This window comes from Podarcis vaucheri, assembly GCF_965113315.1.
Source record: "Podarcis vaucheri genome assembly, chromosome: 2".
Taxonomy (NCBI): Eukaryota; Metazoa; Chordata; class Lepidosauria; order Squamata; family Lacertidae; genus Podarcis; species Podarcis vaucheri.
In genome coordinates this window covers 127,291,028-127,312,190 of record NC_138760.1, presented here as the reverse complement: position 1 = coordinate 127,312,190, position 21,163 = coordinate 127,291,028, and the positions used below count along the sequence as shown (strand labels likewise).

Sequence of the window (21,163 nt, the reverse complement as noted above, 5' to 3'; positions counted from 1 at the left end):
CCACATACTGCTTGAGCCTTCCTTGTAGAATTTTAAGCATAACCTTGCTAGCATGTGAAATGAGTGAAATTGTGCGGTAGTTGGAGCATTCTTTGGCACTGCCTTTCTTTGGGATTGGAATGTAGACTGATCTTCTCCAATCCTCTGGCCACTGCTGAGTTTTCCAAACTTGCTGGCATATTGAGTGTAGCACCTTAACAGCATCATCTTTTAAAATTTTAAACAGTTCAGCTGGAATACCATCACTTCCACTGGCCTTGTTATTTGCAGTGCTTTCTAAGGCCCATTTGACTTCACTCTCCAGGATGTCTGGCTCAAGGTCAGCAACCACACTACCTGGGGTGTACGAGACATCCATATCTTTCTGGTATAATTCCTCTGTGTATTCTTGCCACCTCTTCTTGATGTCTTCTGCTTCAGTTAGATCTTTACCACTTTTGTCCTTTATTATGGTAATCTTTGTACGAAATGTTCCTTTCATATTTCCGATTTTCTTGAACAGATCTCTGGTTCTTCCCATTCTGTTGCTTTCCTCTATTTCTTTGCATTGCTCGTTTAAGAAGGCCTTCTTGTCTCTCCTTGCTGTTCTTTGGAAATCTGCATTCAATTTCCTGTATCTTTCACTATCTCCCTCGCATTTTGCTTGCCTTCTCTCCTCCGCTATTTGTAAGGCCTCGTTGGACAGCCACTTTGCTTTCTTGCATTTCTTTTTCATTGGGATGGTTTTAGTTGCTGCCTCCTGTATAATGTTGCGAGCCTCCATCCATAGTTCTTCAGGCACTCTGTCCAGCAAATCTAAATCCTTAAACCTGTTCCTCACTTCCACTTGTGTATTCATAAGGGATTTGGTTTAGATTGTATCTTACCTGTCCAGTGGTTTTTCCTACTTTCTTCAGTTTAAGCTTGAATTTTGTTATAAGGAGCTGATGATCTGAGCCACAGTCAGCTCCAGGTCTTGTTTTTGCTGACTGTATAGAGCTTCTCCATCTTTGGCTGCAGAGAATATAATCAATCTGATTTCGATGTTGCCCATCTGGGGATGTCCATGTGTAGAGTCGTCTCTTGTGTTGTTGGAAAAGCGTGTTTGTGATGACCAGCTTGTTCTCTTGACAGAACTCTATTAGCCTTTGCCCTGCTTCGTTTTGATCTCCAAGGCCAAACTTGCCAGTTGTTCCTTTTATCTCTTGATTCCCTACTTTAGCATTCCAATCCCCTATAATGAGCAGAACATCCTTCTTTGGTGTCACTTCGATAAGGTTTTGTAAGTCTTCATAGAACTGGTCAATTTCAGTTTCTTCAGCACCAGTAGTTGGTGCATAAACTTGGATTACTGTGATGTTAAAAGGTCTGCCTTGGATTCGTATCGAGATCATTCTATCATTTTTGAGACTGCATCCCAGTACAGCTTTCGCCACTCTTTTGTTGACTATGAGGGCCACTCCATTTCTCTTACGGGTTTCTTGCCCACAGTAGTAGATATGGTAGTCATCCGAACTGAATTCGCCCATTCCCGTCCATTTTAGCTCACTGATGCCCAGGATGTCAATATTTATTCTTGCCATCTCATTTTTGACCACATCCAACTTACCCAGGTTCATGGTTCTTACATTCCAGGTTCCTATGCAATATTTTTTCTTTACAGCATTGGACTTTCCTTTCGCTTCCATGCATATCCACAACTGAGCGTCCTTTCGGCTTTGGCCCAGCCGCTTCATCAGCTCTGGATCTACTTGTACTTGTCCTCCGCTCTTCCCCAGTAGCATGTTGGACACCTTCCGACCTGAGGGGCTCATCTTCCAGTGTCATAACTTTTATATGCCTGTTGTCTTTGTCCATGGAGTTTTCTTGGCAGGGATACTGGAGTGGCTTGCCGATTCCTACTCCAGGTGGATCACGTTTGGTCAAAACTCTCCACTATGACCTGTTCATCTTGTGTGCCCTGCTCGGCGTAGTTCATAGCTTCTCTGAGTTCTTCAAGCCCCTTCGCCACGGCAAGGCAGTGATCCATGAAGGGGCAAGAGGAGATAGCCATCTTCAAATAACTGAAGGCTGTCACATGGAAGAGGGAACAAGCTTGTTTTCTCCTGCTCTGGAGGTAGGATTCGAACCAAGGGCTTCCGACTCAACATTAGGAAGGACTTTCTGACAGTAAGAGCTGTCTGACCGTGGAACGGTCTCTCTTGGGAGGTTGTGGACTCTGCTTTCCTGGAGGTTTTAAAGCAGAGTTTGGCTGGCCATCTGTCCTGGATGCTTTAGCTGTGATTCCTGCATTGCAGGGGGTTGAACTAGATGACCCCAGGGCTTACATGTGCACAAATTCTTGCCTTTCAGTAGCAACAGGTGATGCTTAACCCCACTGTCCTCTGAGGTAGGTTAGGCAGAGAGGCAGCAACTGCCCTGAGGTCACCTGGTGAGGAGATTCAAAATCTGTTGATAACCTTCCCATTACAGTGGTACCTTGGGTTAAGAACTTAATTCGTTCTGGAGGTTCATTCTTAATCTCAAACTGTTCTTAACCTGAGGGACCACTTTAGCTAATGGGGCCTCCCGCTGCCGCCACGCAATTTCTGTTCTCATCCTGAAGCAAAGTTCTTAACCTGAGGTACTATTTCTGGATTATTGGAGCTTGTAACCTGAAGTGTCTGTAACCCAAGGTACCACTGTACTTGTTGTGGTGGAACAATCTTCAACCACCTAGTGCATGGGTACGCAAACTAAGGCCCAGGGGCTGGATTCGGCCCAATCGTCTTCAAAATCCGGTCCACGGACGGTCCGAGAATCAGTCTGTTTTTACATGTCCTTTTATTTAAAATGCATCTCTGGGTTATTTGTGGGTTTTTACGTGAATAGAATGTGTGCTTTTGTTTAAAATGCATCATTGAGTTATTTGTGGGGCACAGGAATTCGTTCATTCCCCCCCCCATATAGTCCAGCCCTCCACCAGGTCTGAGGGACAGTGGACCAGCCCCCTGCTGAAAATGTTTGCTGACCCCTGAAGTGCCCTGAACATGCTGGACTGCAACTGAAGGCCTTGATAGTTGTTGCAACCCAACAACTTCTGGAGAGCCCTAAGGTGGCTGGGCCAGGGGTGGGAGGGAAGAGAAAAACAGGATGACCATAGTTCAGGGATATACAGTGGTGCCTCGCAAGACGAAAAGAATCCGTTCTGTGATTCTCTTCGTCTAGCGGTTTTTTCGTCTTGCGAAGCAAGCCCATTGATGGATTAGCGGATTAGCGCTATTAGCGGCTTATCTGCTGATCGGATCAGCTGATAAGCGGCTTAGCGGCTTAGGAAAAGGGGGGGAAAGGAAAAAAAACCCACAGGAACTCGCAAGACATTGTCGTCTTGCGAAGCAAGCCTATAGGAAATTCGTTTTGCGAAGCACCTCCAAAACGGAAAACTCTTTCGTCTAGCGAGTTTTCCGTCTTGCGAGGCATTCGTCTTGCGGGGCACCACTGTACTGTGGCTGTATAGAAAGGTGTCTTCATTGTCCTGGGGGAATGAGATCCATGCTTTATAGTGAAAAACGGTGAAAGAGAAAAACCCACATAAAAAGTGTGTTTTAATTTATACACATCTACAACAAAGCACATTTCTCTGTTCGCACACGTAAGAAACACACAAAAGCAAAAACAAATAATAATTCTGGAAAATGAAACAAAAACCTCAACATTTTAAGCGGTTGCCTAGACCTGTTTGAGGAAAAAGATACCATCTCAGAGCACAGCCCCCAAGAGCTCCCCATCTCCATGTTATTGCGTAATACAGAACGGAAATGGTCCACTCCAGACCTGTGGCCGGTTCTGCCATTAAGTAGGGTGAGGCAGCTGCCTCAGGGGCTGGTGGGCCAGGCAGTGAGTGCCCAAGGCACACCCCCCAAGCTGATCTCTTGTCCCTCTATGAGGAGTCTCCTCGCTCTCTTAACTACAGTACCTACTTCCTACCAATTAAATTTATCACGTTTACATTCCACCTTTTGCTCCAATGAGCTCAGAGTGGCATTCATGGTTCTCCCCCTCCACATTTTATCTCATAAACCCTGAGTGTCAGGCTAGGCTGAGAGCCAGGGTCAGGCCCAAGTTCACCCACTGAGCTTCAGGGCCAAACGGGGATTTGAACCCAGGTCTTACTCCGACACTCTTAACCCTGGCACCCTGGGAGAAGCGGGGCCTGTTTATGTGGCACATGAGTGTTTTGAAAGTACGGCATGGATGTGACCAACCCCTGAACAGAGGGGAAGTGTGCGCATTTTGCAGAAAATCTTTGTGCTGTATGACCGAAATGTAACCATACACAGGAAAGCGCCACTTCCGTTGCTACACCCAATCTATCAGGTGGCCCCTGGAAGGCTCCCCATGAGAGACTGTGGCCCTCAGGCCTGGAAAAGGTTCTTCACACTCCTGGCCCACTGCTTTTTTCAGATTCACAACCCTCTAAAGCGACTCACAAGAACTTGAAGGGGAACAGTTAGGGTTACCCCCCAAAAGCCCTAAAACTGTCTGTGAATTCCCCCCCCCCCAGCCAGGCCTCAAAAGCCTCGCCTCGAGCATTTTAAAAACTGCATTTTCCTCTAAGACAAAAAGCATTAGCTAAGCATTCCGCTTGCTGTAACTAAAAAAGATTCCTTCCAGTAGCACCTTAAAGACCAACTAAGTTAGTTCTTGGTATGAGCTTTCGTGTGCATGCACACACTGTGTATCTGAAGAAGTGTGCATGCACACGAAAGCTCATACCAAGAACTAACTTAGTTGGTCTTTAAGGTGCTACTGGAAGGATTTTTTTTATTTTAAAAAAGATTGCAACAAGGTAGAGAACAGAGCCCATTGTCTTCTCAGGCCTTTCTCAGAGCCTTTGGCCTTGCTAAAGAACCACATTGCAACTTGCTTTCTGTCCGGGAACCGTGCCAAAGCACAAGAATGAAACAACGGGAACACTCTGAAAACCCTCTCACCCCCTTCATGGGGAAAGTCCAAAAATGGTCCTAAGTCAGCTTTCTGTTCGTGCTCAGAGGAACTCCTGGGCAGGACTCTTGAAGAAGGGGGAGGGAACTGGAAGGGGATATAAAAACTATGTGCAATGGCTGTGAACTTCGTGCTTGTTTGTGACTTATCACACTTGCTCCTCTGCCCACCCGGGATGGCAGAATAAAGCTCTTTCTCTGGATTTAACCCCTTGGTGTCGTTTGGCTCCTTTATCATCCCTGCGAGGGTGCAACATTTTTCCTACCCATGGTTTAAAGGGCCTAGAGAGGCTGCAAACTGAAGCCATTAACCGGGTTTTTACAGTACGGCGTACAAAACAAAATGGAGGACGCTGCCCAGTTGCCATGGCTACAGTTAGGGCTCGACTGCCCACCCAAGTGACATTTGTGCATGGAGTGGGCAAGGGATGACCTGCCTTTTACCTCAGGCAGCAAAATCTGTTGGGACGGCAGAGAGGACCATGGGATCAAGGCCTCTGCCCTTTGGCATGTCCTTCGTATAAACAGTGATTCCCGCGCACAGGTTTCGAAATCTCAGTCGTGCCGATCTTATATGACAGGATAGGGATTGACAAATGAGTAACGGCTTCCGCTAGGGGTGCCAACAAGAATAAAATATTTTGGTGTGGGGGAGCCAGGCAAGCCTCGCCCCCACGAAATCAATCACAAGATGTGGCCCAAAACACACAGACAACTCCAGATGTAAAGATATGTGTTTCGAAGAGCTGGGATTTTGTGGGGCTGCCCCTCTCAGATATAGGAGATGCCTTGAAATAAAGATTACCATTTTCATGGAGAGATTAGGAGGAGAGGAAGCTGCCTCGTAGCATTGGCCCCATCAATCTCAGTACTGTCCACACTGGTTGGCAGCAGCCGGTCTCCATGGTTTCAGACAAGGGAGTGTTTCTACCTATTCACAGAGGACTTGAACTTGGGACCTTCTGCAGGCAAGGTTATGTCTCCTCAGATCTTTTGCCTTAGCTGAGGTGACAAGCTGCAGGCTGGTGGATTGGGCGCACGCCAGGCATTTCCCCATCCCTCCTGCCAAAAGAGGAGGCAGGGATGATGGGCAATGACCACATAGGTCTAGGCCAGGGATCCTCCATCAGTTCTGAACCCACTATAGACGCTCATGGTCCATGTCAACAAAGCCATTGTTGCTGCCCTCAGCTCCATTCTGCTGCCTCTGCACCAGCTGCCAGTAGACACCTTTCTTCTCCATCAGTTCCAGGTGGGTCCCTTCTTCCTGGATTTCCCCATCTTCCATGACCAGGATGCGGTCGGCACGCTCCACGCTGCGCAGGCGGTGGGAGATGAGCAAGACAGAGCGCCTGTGGCGAGCCTCCCCTTCGTAGATCTCCTTCTCCACCTGCGGAGTAAAGAAAAAAGGAGTTTGCTGGCAGAGAGGTAGTCAACTTCTTCCCCTCACCCCAGTTGCCTCCCGAGTTGTTTTGGAGGGCTCCTGTGCCTTAAATGAATCATACATCAGGAAAAGTAGCGTTTTCTTTTCTTTCTTTTTTGTAAGATTTATTTATTTGGTTTTTCAAATTACAATTTTACAGTCACAACTCGCAACATAAAAACAAGACTCCAAGGAATCTCTTGGACTCCCCTCCACTCCTTTGTGGGTCCTGTTGTTAGTCATTTCCTCCTGCATGAGAATCCAGATCTTTTACCTCTCGATTGTGTCCAAAATTCAGCATTAAACTACAAGTGCTATTCCAACCCTACTAACAATTTTAACTGTTTACAATGGTTTTTACGATAAGTTATAAATTTTCCCCATTCCTTATTACCGTATTTTTTGCTCTATAAGACTCACTTTTTCCCTCCTAAAAAGTAAGGGGAAATGTGTGTGCGTCTTATGGAGCGAATGCAGGCTGCACAGCTATCACAGAAGCCAGAACAGCAAGAGGGATGGTTGCTTTCACTGCGCAGCGATCCCTCTTGCTGTTCTGGCTTCTGAGATTCAGAATATTTTTTCCCTTGTTTTCCTCCTCCCAAAACTAGGTGTGTCTTGTGGTCTGGTGCGTCTTATAGAGCGAAAAATATGGTAATAATGAAGAAGAAGAAGAAGAAGAAGAAGAAGAAGAAGAAGAAGAAGAAGAAGAAGAAGAAGAAATTTATTTATACCCCGCCCTCCCCGGCCAGAGCCAGGCTCAGGGTGGCTAACAACAGTAAAATTACAGTAAAAACATAATGGGGGGGGGAAACAATGTAAATTACAGGTTAAAATGCAATAAAAAATTTGGTCTTCCTGATCATCATCATCCCAACATGAAAGAGGCTGTGGGAAAGATTTTTTATTCCTCCCCCATCAAGCATGGTGTTAAGCGTATAGGCACCCCACCTTGCAAAATCTTCCCACCAAAGGGGTGGAGAGGGAACATCCGTCTATCCTCCTGGCCGCCTGGCATGAAAGCCACAGGGGGAATTGCTGCAGTGACCATCTATTTCTGTAGGTACCGGACCCTTTTTCTAGAATATCACAGTAGAGGCATCCACGCCTCTGGGCTTCTACCCCTCCACGGGCCCAACTTACCTGCTGCTGGCTCTCCATGTCGAGGGCACTTGTGGCATCGTCCAAGATCAGCACTCGGGGGTCTCGGATCAGGGCCCGGGCAATGGCGACCCCCTGCCTTTGGCCGCCGGAGATCTGGCCTCCTGTTTCTCCAGCATCTGCAGGGAGGAACAGAAATGGCAGCAGTGGGGAGACACTTCTGAAATTCCTTTGTTTCCATCAGAACTAGGACAGTCTCCTGCCTGAAACCCCGGAGAGCTGCTGCCAGCCTGTGTAGACATTACTAAGCTAGATAGACTTAGTCTGATTCACTATCAGACAGCTTCCCTTGTTCTCTGAGACTTTCTAGGTCCAACTTAAAAGTGGCCAAGAAATCAGACACTCAAGACCTTCCCTTCCCTTTTGGCAACCAATATCCAATGCGGGGCCGGCCCACCCATGAGGCAAAGTGAGGCAACTGCCTCAGGCGGCAGGATTCACCGGGGCAGTGGATTCTGATGTTGATCTTTCTCCTTGCCTTGTTCCTGATGTAGATCGTCCCTTGCCCCTTCTTCCCTGCCGGGGAGTGGGGAATCCTTTAGGGGTCTGTCTCCGGTGCAAAAATGTTTTGGGCTGCCCAGATCCACTGCTACCCCATCCCACGGCTGGCAGGGCTGTGGGGCAGATGGTTCAACTTTCTGAGGGGCACATGCTGGTGACAGGCAGGGCCAGAGGCAAAAAGTGGGCAGAACAATGAATGTACGGTTGACTGGGCTGAAATCTTTGCATTTGCTGGCAGAAGTTGAACTGAAACAGAATCCCTGACAAAGGAGCCTACGTTTCATGGTACCATCCCACGGAGATTCCAGGGCAGGGGCGAAAACAGACTTTATTTCACCCGGATCAAAGACCCAATTTGGTACCTCCTGATGCATAGTTGCGCGTGCACACACACACACACACGCACGCTGAAAGTCTCAATGACGCCCCTCTGGAGGCTTCACCCATGGCAAAAAAAGGCTAGTTCTCCCATAGCTACAGCTCAGCTCCAGGGTTTTGTTCTTGTGTTTTTTAAGGAAACAAGAAAGCTAATATTTATTAAAGGAAATCTATATTTGCCAAACAAAAAGAACTGGGGGGGGGTCTTTCCTAGCAGGGTTGCCATATTTTGAAGAGCAAAAAAAGAGGACACATTTGCCAAATTCTGCTTTTAACTATGGATCACACTCATTTTTTAAAAAAGAGGACACGTCCTGGAAAAACAGGACATATGGCAACCCTTGGTGGAGATGTAACAAGCCATATTGCATCTCAAGAGGAGAGAGCCAAAGCATGCCTGCTCTCAAGAGGGAAGCAGGAAGTGAGGTCAGCAACCCTAAGAATATCAGTCGATGATGCTGAAGGACACTGACACAGGTCAGTGCAAGGACGACGGTCCAGGGCGTTTGGAGGTTCCTCTATCTACCTTGTTCTCGTGCAGATGTATCAGCCTACGGTGCAAGCCAAGTTAAACCCCCACACTTGCAACACCTGTCCAGACAGGGAGAGGTCTTTTCCAGAACTGGTTACTGCTACTGAATCCTTTTGGTTAAGGTGGAGAAGCCACAGATTGAATCCAGAACCCTTCTGCATGCAGAGCACCTGCTCTGCCCCTGAGCCACAATCCCCTCCCATTGAGTCATTTCCAGGGTTAGATGGGGATTTGGAGAACTGGGCGGGTCTGGTGAGGGGGTCCCTACCTGTGTCATAGCCGCAGCTCATCCTGGCAATGAATCGATGTGCTCCCACTCGCTTGGCCACCCCTGCCACTTCCTCCCGGCTCTTCTCCCCCAAGCCGTAAGCAATGTTCCTGTGCAAGGACCGGGCAAAGAGCACTGGATTTTGGCTCACCAGCGCCACCTGCAGGGAGGGCAGAAGAGTTCGTTAGAGAATTGGGAAGACTTTTATTCCAGGGTATTGCCAAGGAGAACCCAACGGTGCATTTGTAGACTAGGGAGGAAGAGGAATTCATTTGGCTTGCCCTTGCAGTGCACAAAACTGATCCAACACGCCTAAACTTGCTTGCTGATTGGAATGCAAGTCCTGGTTGGATCACACACTTTTAAAAGGGGGGAAAAACACACTGAAGAATTTTCAAACTACAGTGGTACCTTGGCTTAAGAACTTAATTCGTTCCGGAAGTCCGTTCATAACCTGAAACTGTTCTTAACCTGAGGTACCACTTTAGCTAATGGGGCCAGCTGCCGCTGCATGATTTCTGTTCTCATCCTGAAGCAAAGTTCTTAACCCGAGCTACTATTTCTGTGTTGGCAGAGTCTGTAACCTGAAGCGCCTGTAACATGAAGCGCCTGTAACCCGAGGTACCACTGTATACAACTATCCAATAAGAATATAGATCACAAGGTTACAAAATTCTTAGGAAAGAAAGCTTCAGAACTAGGGATAAATTGGGGACAATCAAGCATTTGTGACAGTTTATCTGCACAAAAATATTCTTTCCGTAGGAGACGTGTACTAAATGCGGGTTTCAAAGATGGATGCCTTGAGAAGAATGCATCTTAGGGGTGCATTAAGTGCATGCAATATGAAGACTTTTTGTGCACTCTTTTTTTAATAATATGCACAACTTGGAACGGACCTATGACTGCGCATCAGCAGGACTAAACTATGACAGATTAGTCCATCCTTTGCATGGAACTGGAAAGTGGTTCTAAAATGACTCCAGCTGGAGAAAAGGAGGCTGACAGGCTGATGAAGCAAAACCAAGGCTGAAAATTGCCCTCTGCTCTCAACATGTGCTTTCCTGTGTTGCATAAGATGATGCCGATTGCAAAAGGAGCTCAAAAGATATGGAGAATGTGCTTTGGAGAAAGCAACTAAAAATTAGGGGAGTCGCAAAGGAGAAGACAACCCATTCCACCCCTGACCTGCTGAAATACAAGAAAGGCACCTTCGCTCTCTGTTCTGGGAATAGATCCTCCCTTACCTTTTCATGCAGGAAACGGTGGTCGTATTTGCTCAGCTCTCTGCCATCCAGAGTCACCTGCCCGCTCTGGGGCTCGTAGAACCGCTCCAGCAGAGCCACAAGGGTGCTCTTGCCCGACCCCGAAGGGCCCACCAGGGCCGTCACCGTGCCAGGGCGCAGCTCTAGGGACACTCCCTGTGGGCAGGAGAGAATGAAACAGGACAGATCCTGAAGCTGAGTCTCCAATGCTTTGGCCACCTCATGGGAAGAGAAGACTCCCTGGTGTTGGGAAAGACGGAGGGCACAAGGAGAAGGGGACGACAGAGGACAAGATGGTTGGACAGTGTTCTCGAAGCTACCAGCATGAGTTTGACCAAACTGCGGGAGGCAGTGGAAGACAGGAGTGCCTGGCGTGCTCTGGTCCAGGGGGTCACGAAGAGTCGGACAGGACTAAACAACTAAACTACAACATGCCAAGCGGTGGCAGTGTTGGGGGCAGGGTCAAATATACTGCACATTATCCATGTCAGTTTTGGGGGTCCCAAACGTCCAGCCCCTTGCAATGCAGAAATCTTTTGCCTGATGCAGGACTTGAACCCATGGCCCTGAGATTGAGAGTCTCGTGTTCTTCTGACTGAGCTACCCAGCTTTATTCCATTCAGGTTCCCCCTCTAAGAGTCTCGGCTGGTCTGCCCAAAGTTCTCTTTGTGCCTCCTTCTGGGGCTCTGTCTCCCCTCCACCCTAAATCCCAGCTCCTTCCCTCCCTTTATCCCCAAATACCTTCAGCACAGGAGGTCCTTCCCGGTCGGGGTAGGAGAACGAGACGTCTCGCATCAAAACGTGCCCCTGCAGATCCTGGGTTGCTAGCGTCCCCGAAGAGCTAATCTGGGGTGTCCGGTCGATGTACTCAAAAAGCTTCTCAGAGGAGCCCACAGCTTTTTCTACACGTGGAGAAACGGAGAGCAGGACCTGCAAAGAGGGGAAGGAGAAAATCTGTGATGGAGGAGGAGCCAGGGGCCAGGTCACAGGTCCCTCAAATTCAGTATTGTCGGATTCTCAGACCTAGCTGGAAATATTGCCAGGGACCTCGGCACCTTTTCCTTTCCCCTATGTTGGTCTTTAGGGACGCGGGTGGCGCTGTGGGTTAAACCACAGAGCCTAGGGCTTGCCGATCAGAAGGTCGGTGGTTCGAATCCCCGGGATGGGGTGAGCTCCCGTTGCTCGGTCCCTGCTCCTGCCAACCTAGCAGTTCGAAAGCACATCAAAGTACAAGTAGATAAATAGGTACCACTCCGGTGGGAAGGTAAACGGCGTTTCCATGTGCTGCTCTGGTTCGCCAGAAGCGGTTTAGTCATGCTGGCCACATGACCCGGAAGCTGTACGCCGGCTCCCTCGGCCAATAAAGCGAGATGAGCGCCACAACCCCAGAGTCATTGGTCAGGGGTCCCTTTACCTTTATGTTGCTCTCCTGAACCCCCTGCCCAAGCCCTGCTGTGCGTCCCTGGCCCCTAAAATAAAAACTTACCCTCACTGCTGTGGAAAACTCCATTTCGTAGAGGACAAACGTAACGAGTTCTCCACTGCTGACGCTTCCCAAAGTGACCAGTCGCCCTCCGTAGTAGAGAATCCCCACCTTGAGAAGCAGGCCGGAGAGCTGGAAGGGGAAAACGGGGCTTGAGGGATGCTTGAAGCTGAGCAATCCAGAGTCAAACCGGTCGCCTGTCCAGCTCAGTATGGCCTACACTGACCGGCAACGACTTCCCAGTGTTTCAGGCAGGGGTCTTGCCCAGCCCTACCTAGAGGTGATGTGAGATTCACCTATTGCATGGAAAGGAGATGTCCTGCCACTTGGCTGCATTGCCTTCCCTTAAAGGCAAAATAATATGCCGGACCTCATGGTTCTAAAAAGCTGTTTAAACTGGAAGAAGAGAAGCTGTCTTACACAGAGTCAGATCCTTTGTCCATCTAGCTAAGTGTGTGTTTTTTTAAAAATTATTTGGTTTTTCAAATTAAAAGTTTACATAAATATATTGATCATCAAAAACAAGATTCCAAGGAATCTCCTCACCTTTGTGCGTCCTGATATTAATCATTTCCTTCTGCATCTTTTATGATAGTCCAAATCTTTTACATCTCCACTCTATCCAGAATTCACCCTTAAACTACAAGTGATATTCCAATCCTACTAACGATTTGAACTGTTTACAATGGTCTTTCCATCTAGCTAAGTGTTACTGACACGAGGGTGGTCAAAGCGGGCTGCAAAAGTACAAAACCCACACAGGCCACAAGGTGAATTACATTTCTATATCGTAAATTAAAGTGTTTGCTATATATTTAATATACACAATTACTGTGGTACCTCGGGTTACAGACACTTCAGGTTACAGACTCCGCTAACCCAGAAATAGTACCTCGGGTTAAGAACTTTGCTTCAGGGTGAGAACAGAAATTGCACGGTGGCAGCAGGAGGCCCCATTAGCTAAAGTGGTGCTTCAGGTTAAGAACAGTTTCAGGTTAAGAATGGACCTCCGTTCTTTCGGAAACCCCCAAGAGCCCTGAGGCCCAATTCCGGCCTCCATCTCCATCCCCCGCCCCACTGAAAATGGAGTCCCTTACGTCGCTAGTCCACATGGAGGCCGCATAGGCCACGGCCTCCCACTTGTTCAGCTTGTAGGTCTCCTGCAGCTTCTGGTCGTAGCGCCGAGCGGCGCCGTCCTCGTTGGCAAAGCTGCGGACGGTGGAGATGGCCTGGAAGGTCTCTGTGGCCACTTCGTTGGCCTTGGCTAGGGACTCCTGGACCTGCAGCGCCAGGTTCTGGGAGAGGAGAAAAGGCGGGTCAGTGGAGCAGGTGCTGGTGAAGCAAAAAATAGAAAGAAAGAAAGAAAGAAAGAAAGAAAGAAAGAAAGAAAGAAAAGAAAAGGGACAAGGAACTTATTTCTATCTATCTATCTATCTATTACAAAGTAATAATCCTAAGTAGGGACACGGGTGGCGCTGTGGGTTAAACCACAGAGCCTAGGACTTGCCGATCAGAAGGTCAGCGGTTCGAATCCCCGTGACGGGGTGAGCTCCCGTTGCTCGGTCCCAGCTCCTGCCAACCTAGCAGTTCGAAAGCACATCAAAGTGCAAGTAGATAAATAGGTACCGCTCCGGCGGGAAGGTAAGCGGCATTTCCGTGCACTGCTCTGGTTTGCCACATGACCCAGAAGCTGTATGCCGGCTCCCTTGGCCAGTAAAGCAAGATGAGCACCACAACCCCAGAGTCGGTCACGACTGGACCTAATGGTCAGGGGCCCCTTTACCTTTACATTAATAATCCTAAATAAAAAAGAATAAAAATGAGCACCCCACCCCCAAGACCATTCCATTGTAACTATCTAACCTCCAAAAATTTTAACACCTTTTGCGATGGTTTGACCCCTTTCCATTTAAACAGTACAAATTCTACAAACACCCTCCGTATCTCCTCAGAATCATTTCTCTCGCATATTCCCCGTCTTACCTTAATGGCACATGTTAATTTATCATTAATAGCTAGATAGATACTTTATTACGGTCGGAAACCAGCTTATAAAACACACTTGGGAGTAGCTACCGTATTTTTCGCTCTATAACACGCACCCAACCATAACACGCACGTCGTTTTTAGAGGAGGAAAATCCGTAGGCATGCCACCCGTAGGCATTTCCTCCATAACACGCACAGACATTTCCCCTTACTTTCTAGGAGGAAAAAAGTGAGTGTTGTGGTGCAAAAAATACGGTATATTCCACCACATGTGGGACATAATTCCCGTTTTCCTGGCATCCCTGCCAACGCAACACCAAATATTCCTTATGTCCCTTTTCAGAGACGCCATTTCTCCTAAAAATTGGCGAGTTTCGATAGGGGGAAGAAGCAGGGAAATTGGAGCACAGAAACTGCCCCTTAAGTGGTGGTCATTTACTTCAGTTGATCTCAGTTGGCAGAGTCTCTCTCGCTCTCCTTTTTATGGGCAGTCTAAAGAAAGAGCCACACCGAAAGCACGAAGAATCCTGAGAAGTATTTATTATTATTATTATTATTATTTGAATGTATATGCCTCCCTATACCCGGGGGTCTCAGGGCTGTTCACAGAATAAAATCAAGATATAAAACCAAAAAAAGCACAGCTTTCACCTCAGAGAGCTACAATTCCCAGCACCCTCAACAAACTACAGTTCCCAGGATTATTTGAGGGGGAGTTTTCTATACAATGTGGATCTGCCCATTACCACTGAATACCGGTTATGGGGGGGGGGGGAGAGACAACAGCCTTGTCGAGAGAAAGAGATGGGGTACCGAGTTCGAATGACGCCCAGCAGCACCCTGCGTGGCACTCCTGGTTATTTGGGTACCTTGTGAAATTTCCCAGAGAGCTTTGGCACCAGCAGGATGAAGGGCAGGGCTACCGTGACGAAGAGGGTCAAGGGGACTGACAGCCACAGCATCATGGCGTAGAGGAAGACCCCTCGCATCAGGTACCACATCAGCAGGCTGAGGTCGCTGCTGAGCGCCTCACTCATGGTGTCCGTGTCAGTCGTCACCCGGGAAGTGATGTCCCCTGTAAGGAAGGAGGTCAAGGATGGTGGGACAGCAGAGGTTCAAGGTAAGCGAAGATGACCCAAGAGCTGTATAATATATGCAAGGAAAACCGGGTGGGGGGGGGTTATTCCAAATAAAATGTCTTCCATCCCCGATAATAATAACAATAATAAATTTTATTTCTACCCCACCCTCTCCAGCCAAGACTGGGCTCAGAGCGGCTAACACCAGGCGCAAAACAACTGATTAAAACATAACTTAAAAACAAGATTCAAATACAACATTAAACTTAAAACGCAGCCTCATTTCAGCAGAAACTCAAATCAAAAACTTTTTGGGGATGAAAACGTCAAATCTTCACCAAGGCCAACTATCCAGGCTGGTCCTACGTGGGCCAGAAAAAAAGCTAGGGAAGTCCCCAAATCACAGTTCCATCACAGGAGGAGAAAGGAAAAAGGATGGAGGGGAAGGGGATCAAGTAGATTCCAAGCCAATGGCCAGGCGGAACAACTCTGCATTTCCAGGAATGTGAAAACTTTCCAAACCAACCAGAGCAGCTGAAATCCACTCCTGCTTTTTAGCTTTTGAGGAAAACGTGTGTTGTTTGGATGAGCACGGAAATAAATAAGGATCTGTGTTGAATTATGTTGGGTTAGATCAGTGGTTCCCAACCTTTTTTGGCTGTGCCTCACCTAACCATCTCTAAAATCCTGATGCCACCCCCCTCCCCCCACTGACATATAATTCTTATTTTTAAAAAAGTAAACTCCTGTTCACGTGGGGGAAGCCTAAAAGGCCTTTAACTTGGTCTAAACATTCTCAATTTGCCCCCCTTAAAAATCAAATCCCCCCCCCCGTGGGGGATTAGATCCTTGAACCCAGCACCGCCATCATCAGGATTTGGGGGCAGAGAGTGCACATTTCAGAGGAAGTAGTTTTTGTTTTGTTTTTTTAAAAATATATTTATTTGTTACAATTTACAAATCACCTTTCACATAAGCCTGAAGGTGATTTGCAATCGCCCATTTAACTCTACTTCCACTGTGCTCTAGGGACTGGGAGATATCTGGATTTCAACATAGTGATACATCAGCAGCTAAACATCGCAATATATCAATATATCACGATGTCTGAAATATGGATGGAACTATGTAGAGGCGAGTGCTGCTGGTTCAGGAAGCAGACTACACATGATTTGGGCCACCAAATAAGTACCTTGTTGTTTCTTTGGAAATGCTATGTTTTGATGGGTTTCCCCCACCGCTAAAACCCCCCAGCTTCAATCCAAATTGAGAAAAAGGATGAGCTAACTGCATTGTAAGCCGACTATGTGGACACAGCCATAAAATAAAAGGAACCAGGGTTCAAGTCCCCGCTGGGCCCTGAAGCCTTGGGTTTGTCGCTACTTTTCAGCCCGGCCTCCCTCACAGGGCAGTTGTGAGGGGATTAAATGGGGAAGAACCACGTGTGCCACCTTCGAGCTCCTTGGAGGAAAAGGCCGCATAGAGGTTGCCCGCCCAGAGGAGGGCAACCAAAATGGTCAAAGGCCTGGAAACGATGCCTTATGAGGAACGGCTAAGGGAGCTGGGCATGTTTAGCCTGGAGAAGAGGAGGTTAAGGGGTGATATGATAGCCATGTTCAAATATATAAAAGGATGTCATATAGAGGAGGGAGAAAGGTTGTTTTCTGCTGCTCCAGAGAAGCGGACACGGAGCAATGGATCCAAAGTACAAGAAAGAAGATTCCACCTAAACATTAGGAAGAACTTCCTGACAGTAAGAGCTGTTCGACAGTGGAATTTGCTGTCAAGGAGTGTGGTGGAGTCTCCTACTTTGGAGGTCTTTAAGCAGAGGCTTGACAACCATATGTCAGGAGTGCTCTGATGGTGTTTCCTGCTTGGCAGGGGGTTGGACTCGATGGCCCTTGTGGTCTCTTCCAACTCTATGATTCTATGATTCTATATAAAAGCAATAAACAAACACTGTATTTTTTCGCTCCATAAGACACACCTAGTTTTCAGAGGAGGAAAACAAGAAAAACAATATTCTGAACGAAACAGTGGATGTATGATTTTTGTGGTTCATGCTGTGGCCACAGACATGATATGTGATTTGACGGTGAATTTGGGGTGACCCAATGCAAAAATCCTGAGGATCCATGTGGATCCGTGCTTTGTAACCATGTTTTTGGACCATTGGGGCCCCACAAAACAATGGATGCGTGATTTTTTTGGTGCAGGCTGTAGCCACAGACATGCTGTGATTTGGGGTGACCCAATGCAAAAATTATTGAAGCTACCAGCATGAGCTTGACCAAACTGCAGGAGGCAGTGGAGGACAGGAGTGCCTGGCGTGCTCTGGTCCATGGGGTCACAAAGAGTCGGATGTGACTAAACGACTAAACAACAAATGCAAAAATCCTGAGAATCCATGTGGATCCGTGCTTTGTAACCATGTTTTTGCTTTGTTTCAACACTTACTTCCCTCTTTTAAAAAAAACTAAAAAAAAAACACAAAACATGATCTGCTTTTCGCCCCTGGGCAATTCGGCTCCAGGGACCACGCATTCACTCCATAAGACGCACAGACATTTCCCCTTACTTTGTAGGAAGAAAAAAGTGCGTCTTATGGAGCGAAAAATACGGTGATTTAAAACTCCAGAAGAGCTTTAAAATTGTTTTGGGGGGAACGATACAAATTAGCACGAGGCAGCGATCTGAAAAAAAATGATGCAATAATCATCCAGAAAATAAAAGAGTACCTAAACGTAAAGACAAGTCCCATTCGGTGCAGATTCTGGTTTTACCTGTCTTGTTAGCGTGGAAGAAGCCGACTTCCTGTCGCAGGACGGCTCTGAAGACGTTGCTCTGGAAGCGAGTGTGGAAGTGGTTCATGGTGGTGTTGTAGAGATAGTCGCACAGGAACTCAGCCAGAGCGCTGAGAGAGAGAAGGAGAGGTCAGAAAGGGAGGCTGGACCTCTGCCTTCCAACACCCCACTTTCTCCCCCCAAAAAACCTTCCTAAAACCTCTCCACCTGCTCCGTACCTGCCAACGGTGAGGGCGGACATCATCCAGAGAGCTCTCTCGAAGGCAGAGGGGTCGGCCTCACCGGTGATCCAGTCGGTCACGTGCCCCGTGTAGTACGGGATCGCCATCTCCCCTACGACACACAAAAGGGGGAGAGACCCTCAGGACTCGGGCAACCCAGGGGAAAAATGGTAGGCGTGGGGTGGAGGTGGGGGTAACAGGAGCTGGAGGCTTCGGTTTCGGGGTGAGAAGTGGGGTGTAGCAAGCTTATCCCCCTTTCTTAGGCTACAGCTCAGTTTTCGCCAACCCGGAGCCCTCTGTATGTTCCGGCCTGCTCATAGGAGCCAATTCCTAGGGACTCTGGGGGCTTCGGTCCCCCACAATAAAATATTTGAGAAAAAGCTGATGGGCATTGCCATTCAATCGGTGTGCGCACTGCGTCATGTGATCGATTATGTGGGCAGGGGCTTACCTGGGCACCCACAATATTTTATTCAAGTTGCCACCCCTGCCCAGCCCAGCAATGTCTCTGTTATCATGCACCAAAATTAATCTAGTCCTGAAGCTGCGAGGAAATTGCGCCCAGGCCTCAAATCAAAGGCAGCGGCGAATACTGAAACTTGGCTGAAATTTGCATTCGTTGCAGATGGTGTTGGGTGAAAACAACCAATAAATTGAAGCCAGCTGGCAGCATGTCAGACGAACACCTGCCAGCATTCCTCCACACATGAGCTAGACAACAATTAACCTGTGGGACTCATTGCTACAAGATGCTGGGAGGATCAGGAGCATACATAACTTTCCCAAAGAAAAAGGCTGGATGAATACAAAGAGGATGTCAGGTTTCTGGGTGGCTTCCCACAAGCAAACCACTTGTCTCGCTGCACAGACACCCTCAAGATGCAGAGAGAGATGGACCCAGAGGGGTAATTCTTACTTTTAGAAAACATCTGAAGGCAGCCCTGTTTAGTGAATTTTCTAATGTTTGAAGTTTCATCGCTTTTTTATTATTAATAATATTCAGTTGGGAGATGCCCAGAGTGGCTGGGGAGACCTGTTCAGATGGGCGAGGTATAAATATTATTTAGACTAGACTAGAATGAATATCCCCCTAGGGGATAGGTTTGAGACCCCCAACCACCCCCAACCACTCACTTACCTGAGGATGAGACCACCAGCAGCACAGCGATGGCTACGAACCTCAGCACATCTGGCCTCATGGTGGCGACAAGGCGCCAAAAGGATGCAGAAGATTTCGTCTCCACCTCCCCCTTCCCGTGGGGGGCGAGGTGGTGCCACAACAGGGCCGATGCCCCCACAACAACATAGCTGAGGGCAAACACATCTGCCCGGGCCCAGCCGTGCGCCAGCTCTAGGGCGACCCCTTCAGACAGAAACAGGTATTGCAGGGTTGTGTAGCAGGGGACCAGGAAACTGAGGAGGAGCGCTGCAGGCAGGAGGCTGTCTTGGACCCCAGGACCCCCACAGCAGGTGGCGGCACAAGCCGAGAGGGTCAGCAGCAGGCACCGCACCAGGGCAGCGGCCCAGGACGCCACCAGGGGGCTCCACCAGGGCAGCCTCAGCAGATGCCAGGCCAGGCGGAGGGTGAAGAAGTCCAGGAGCATCACTGGCGGGATCCAGACCCAGGGCACCCAGGAAGGCTTCATCTTCTCCGCAGCTGGCAGGATCCTAGAGAGAGACAGAGAGGAGCAGCTGCCTTCGGAGGCGAGGCCGGCAAAGTGCAGTTCTGGGAAGCCCCACTGAAAAAGAAATCAATCAAGAATCCGGATCAGGCCAAAGATCTCATCTGGGGGAAAAGCAGCAGACCATCACGACGGCGCCCAAGGAAGAAGCAGCCGCCTCCGCCGCCGCAACGCGCAGCAAATCTGCAGCCGCGCCCCCAGTTCTCCGTTTCCAAGGGAGGACGGAGCAGATCCGCTCGATCCAGCCGGAAAGTTTCTTTCTGTTGCAAATCGGCGTCGCTAAAAGAGGTTAAAAGGAAGGGCGACGGCGCGCCCTCTGGCGGCCCTACGCCTCCTCGCGCCTCTTTGCGCGAGGGAATAAAAACCCGAGTTTTTAAAAGGAACAGCTTCGGGTGTGTTTTGTATATCCTGGGAGCTAAAAGTGGAACTGGAGTCAAAAGGGGAGAGAGGTTTGCAGCCTTCCGTCAGCCGCGCCTCTCTTCTCTGGAAAGCCCCTCCGACCAGCTCGGCTCTTCGGGGAAGCGCGGCCGTTTCTGGGAAGTGGAAAACGAAAGTAGTTTGCTGGTTCAGAAATATCTCAGAGGTGGGAAGGGCTAGAGGACGAGAAGGAAACAGCCCGTTAGAAAGGATTGGAGGGGGAAGGGAGTTGCAAATGGCTTTGTGTCTCTGGCAGGTTAAATTATGTCTGCAGGGCAGGCGGCGATTCAATCGATGAAGCTTTTCCTACTAGATGCGCGGAGATGCAATAAGCAAGCTTCACCAGTTGGATTTTGTCAGGCAGCAGGAAAAAGTAGGAGGGAGTTTCCTAGGGGTGAAAACACACGCTCTGCATCTGGCTAGTGCATTTACATTCCACTTAATTGCCATTTTGAAAAAAGAAACACGCGTGTCCGCCCGTCCACACGTGCTTCTTGCACAGAATATCAGGGAGGTGCGTTTTCACACCCGCCTGGGCACACGCCGCCGCCACGGATGCAGCAGAGACGTCGACTGAGCACCGGGGAATCGTGGAGCTGGTAGGGCACCCCAGAGATCCTGTAGTCCAACCCCAATGCTCAACGCTCTCTCTCGCCTTCTCTCACCATCAGCGTGCAGGACGTCCCTTGCACGTGCGAATCCCCCCACTTGCCCCGCCCCGTAGCCTCGATCTGTGCCAGGAAGGCCTTGTACTCTGCACATGCTCTGGACCACTCTCGCCATCGCGATTCTTCCACATGCCGGAGGGTTAACACGCGTTCATTCATTCATTCATTCATTCATTTAGAAATGTGAGCCTTGGCATTGGCAACAGGTTCTGGAGCGGATCCCCAGAAGATCAAGTGTCCAGCATGCTCCGGAGAGCTGGCTGCCAGTAACTTGAGCGCTGGGGAAGCGGCTTGGGATGCCTTAAGACCCAGCGCCCCATCCAGGGGCAGCAAAA

The 21,163-nt window shown here is 48.7% G+C and overlaps 1 protein-coding gene and 1 long non-coding RNA gene across 2 annotated transcripts; one reads left to right on the top strand and one right to left on the bottom strand.

Annotated features, from left to right (window-relative positions):
- Positions 1-5,427: 5,427 nt before the first annotated feature.
- On the bottom strand, positions 5,428-21,094 carry TAP1 (transporter 1, ATP binding cassette subfamily B member). Its single transcript, XM_082214027.1, has 11 exons — positions 19,200-21,094; positions 18,059-18,173; positions 17,820-17,950; positions 14,827-15,032; positions 13,067-13,264; positions 11,973-12,101; positions 11,228-11,416; positions 10,469-10,642; positions 9,222-9,381; positions 7,525-7,661; positions 5,428-6,351 (listed from the first exon to the last, which is right to left on the bottom strand). Exons 1-11 carry the CDS (start codon positions 19,705-19,707, stop codon positions 6,103-6,105), a joined length of 2,196 nt encoding a protein of 731 aa, XP_082070153.1. The 5' UTR covers positions 19,708-21,094; the 3' UTR covers positions 5,428-6,102.
- On the top strand, positions 12,113-12,663 carry LOC309527469. The gene is made up of 2 exons (XR_014217249.1): positions 12,113-12,345; positions 12,376-12,663. It is a non-coding gene; the product is annotated as an uncharacterized lncRNA (long non-coding RNA).
- Positions 21,095-21,163: the final 69 nt, after the last annotated feature.

What these genes read in the sequence shown, in the direction of transcription:
- TAP1 (XM_082214027.1), bottom strand. Translation starts at nt 19,707, where the DNA reads ATGAAGCCTTCCTGGGTGCCCTGGGTCTGGATCCCGCCAGTGATGCTC. An exon ending in ACCGTTTCCTGCATGAAAAG is followed by an intron (nt 9,382 to 10,468) that starts GTAAGGGAGGAT and finishes CCCTCCCTGCAG; the next exon opens with GTGGCGCTGGTGAGCCAAAA. An exon ending in GAGCTGCGGCTATGACACAG is followed by an intron (nt 7,662 to 9,221) that starts GTAGGGACCCCC and finishes TCCTCCCTGCAG; the next exon opens with ATGCTGGAGAAACAGGAGGC.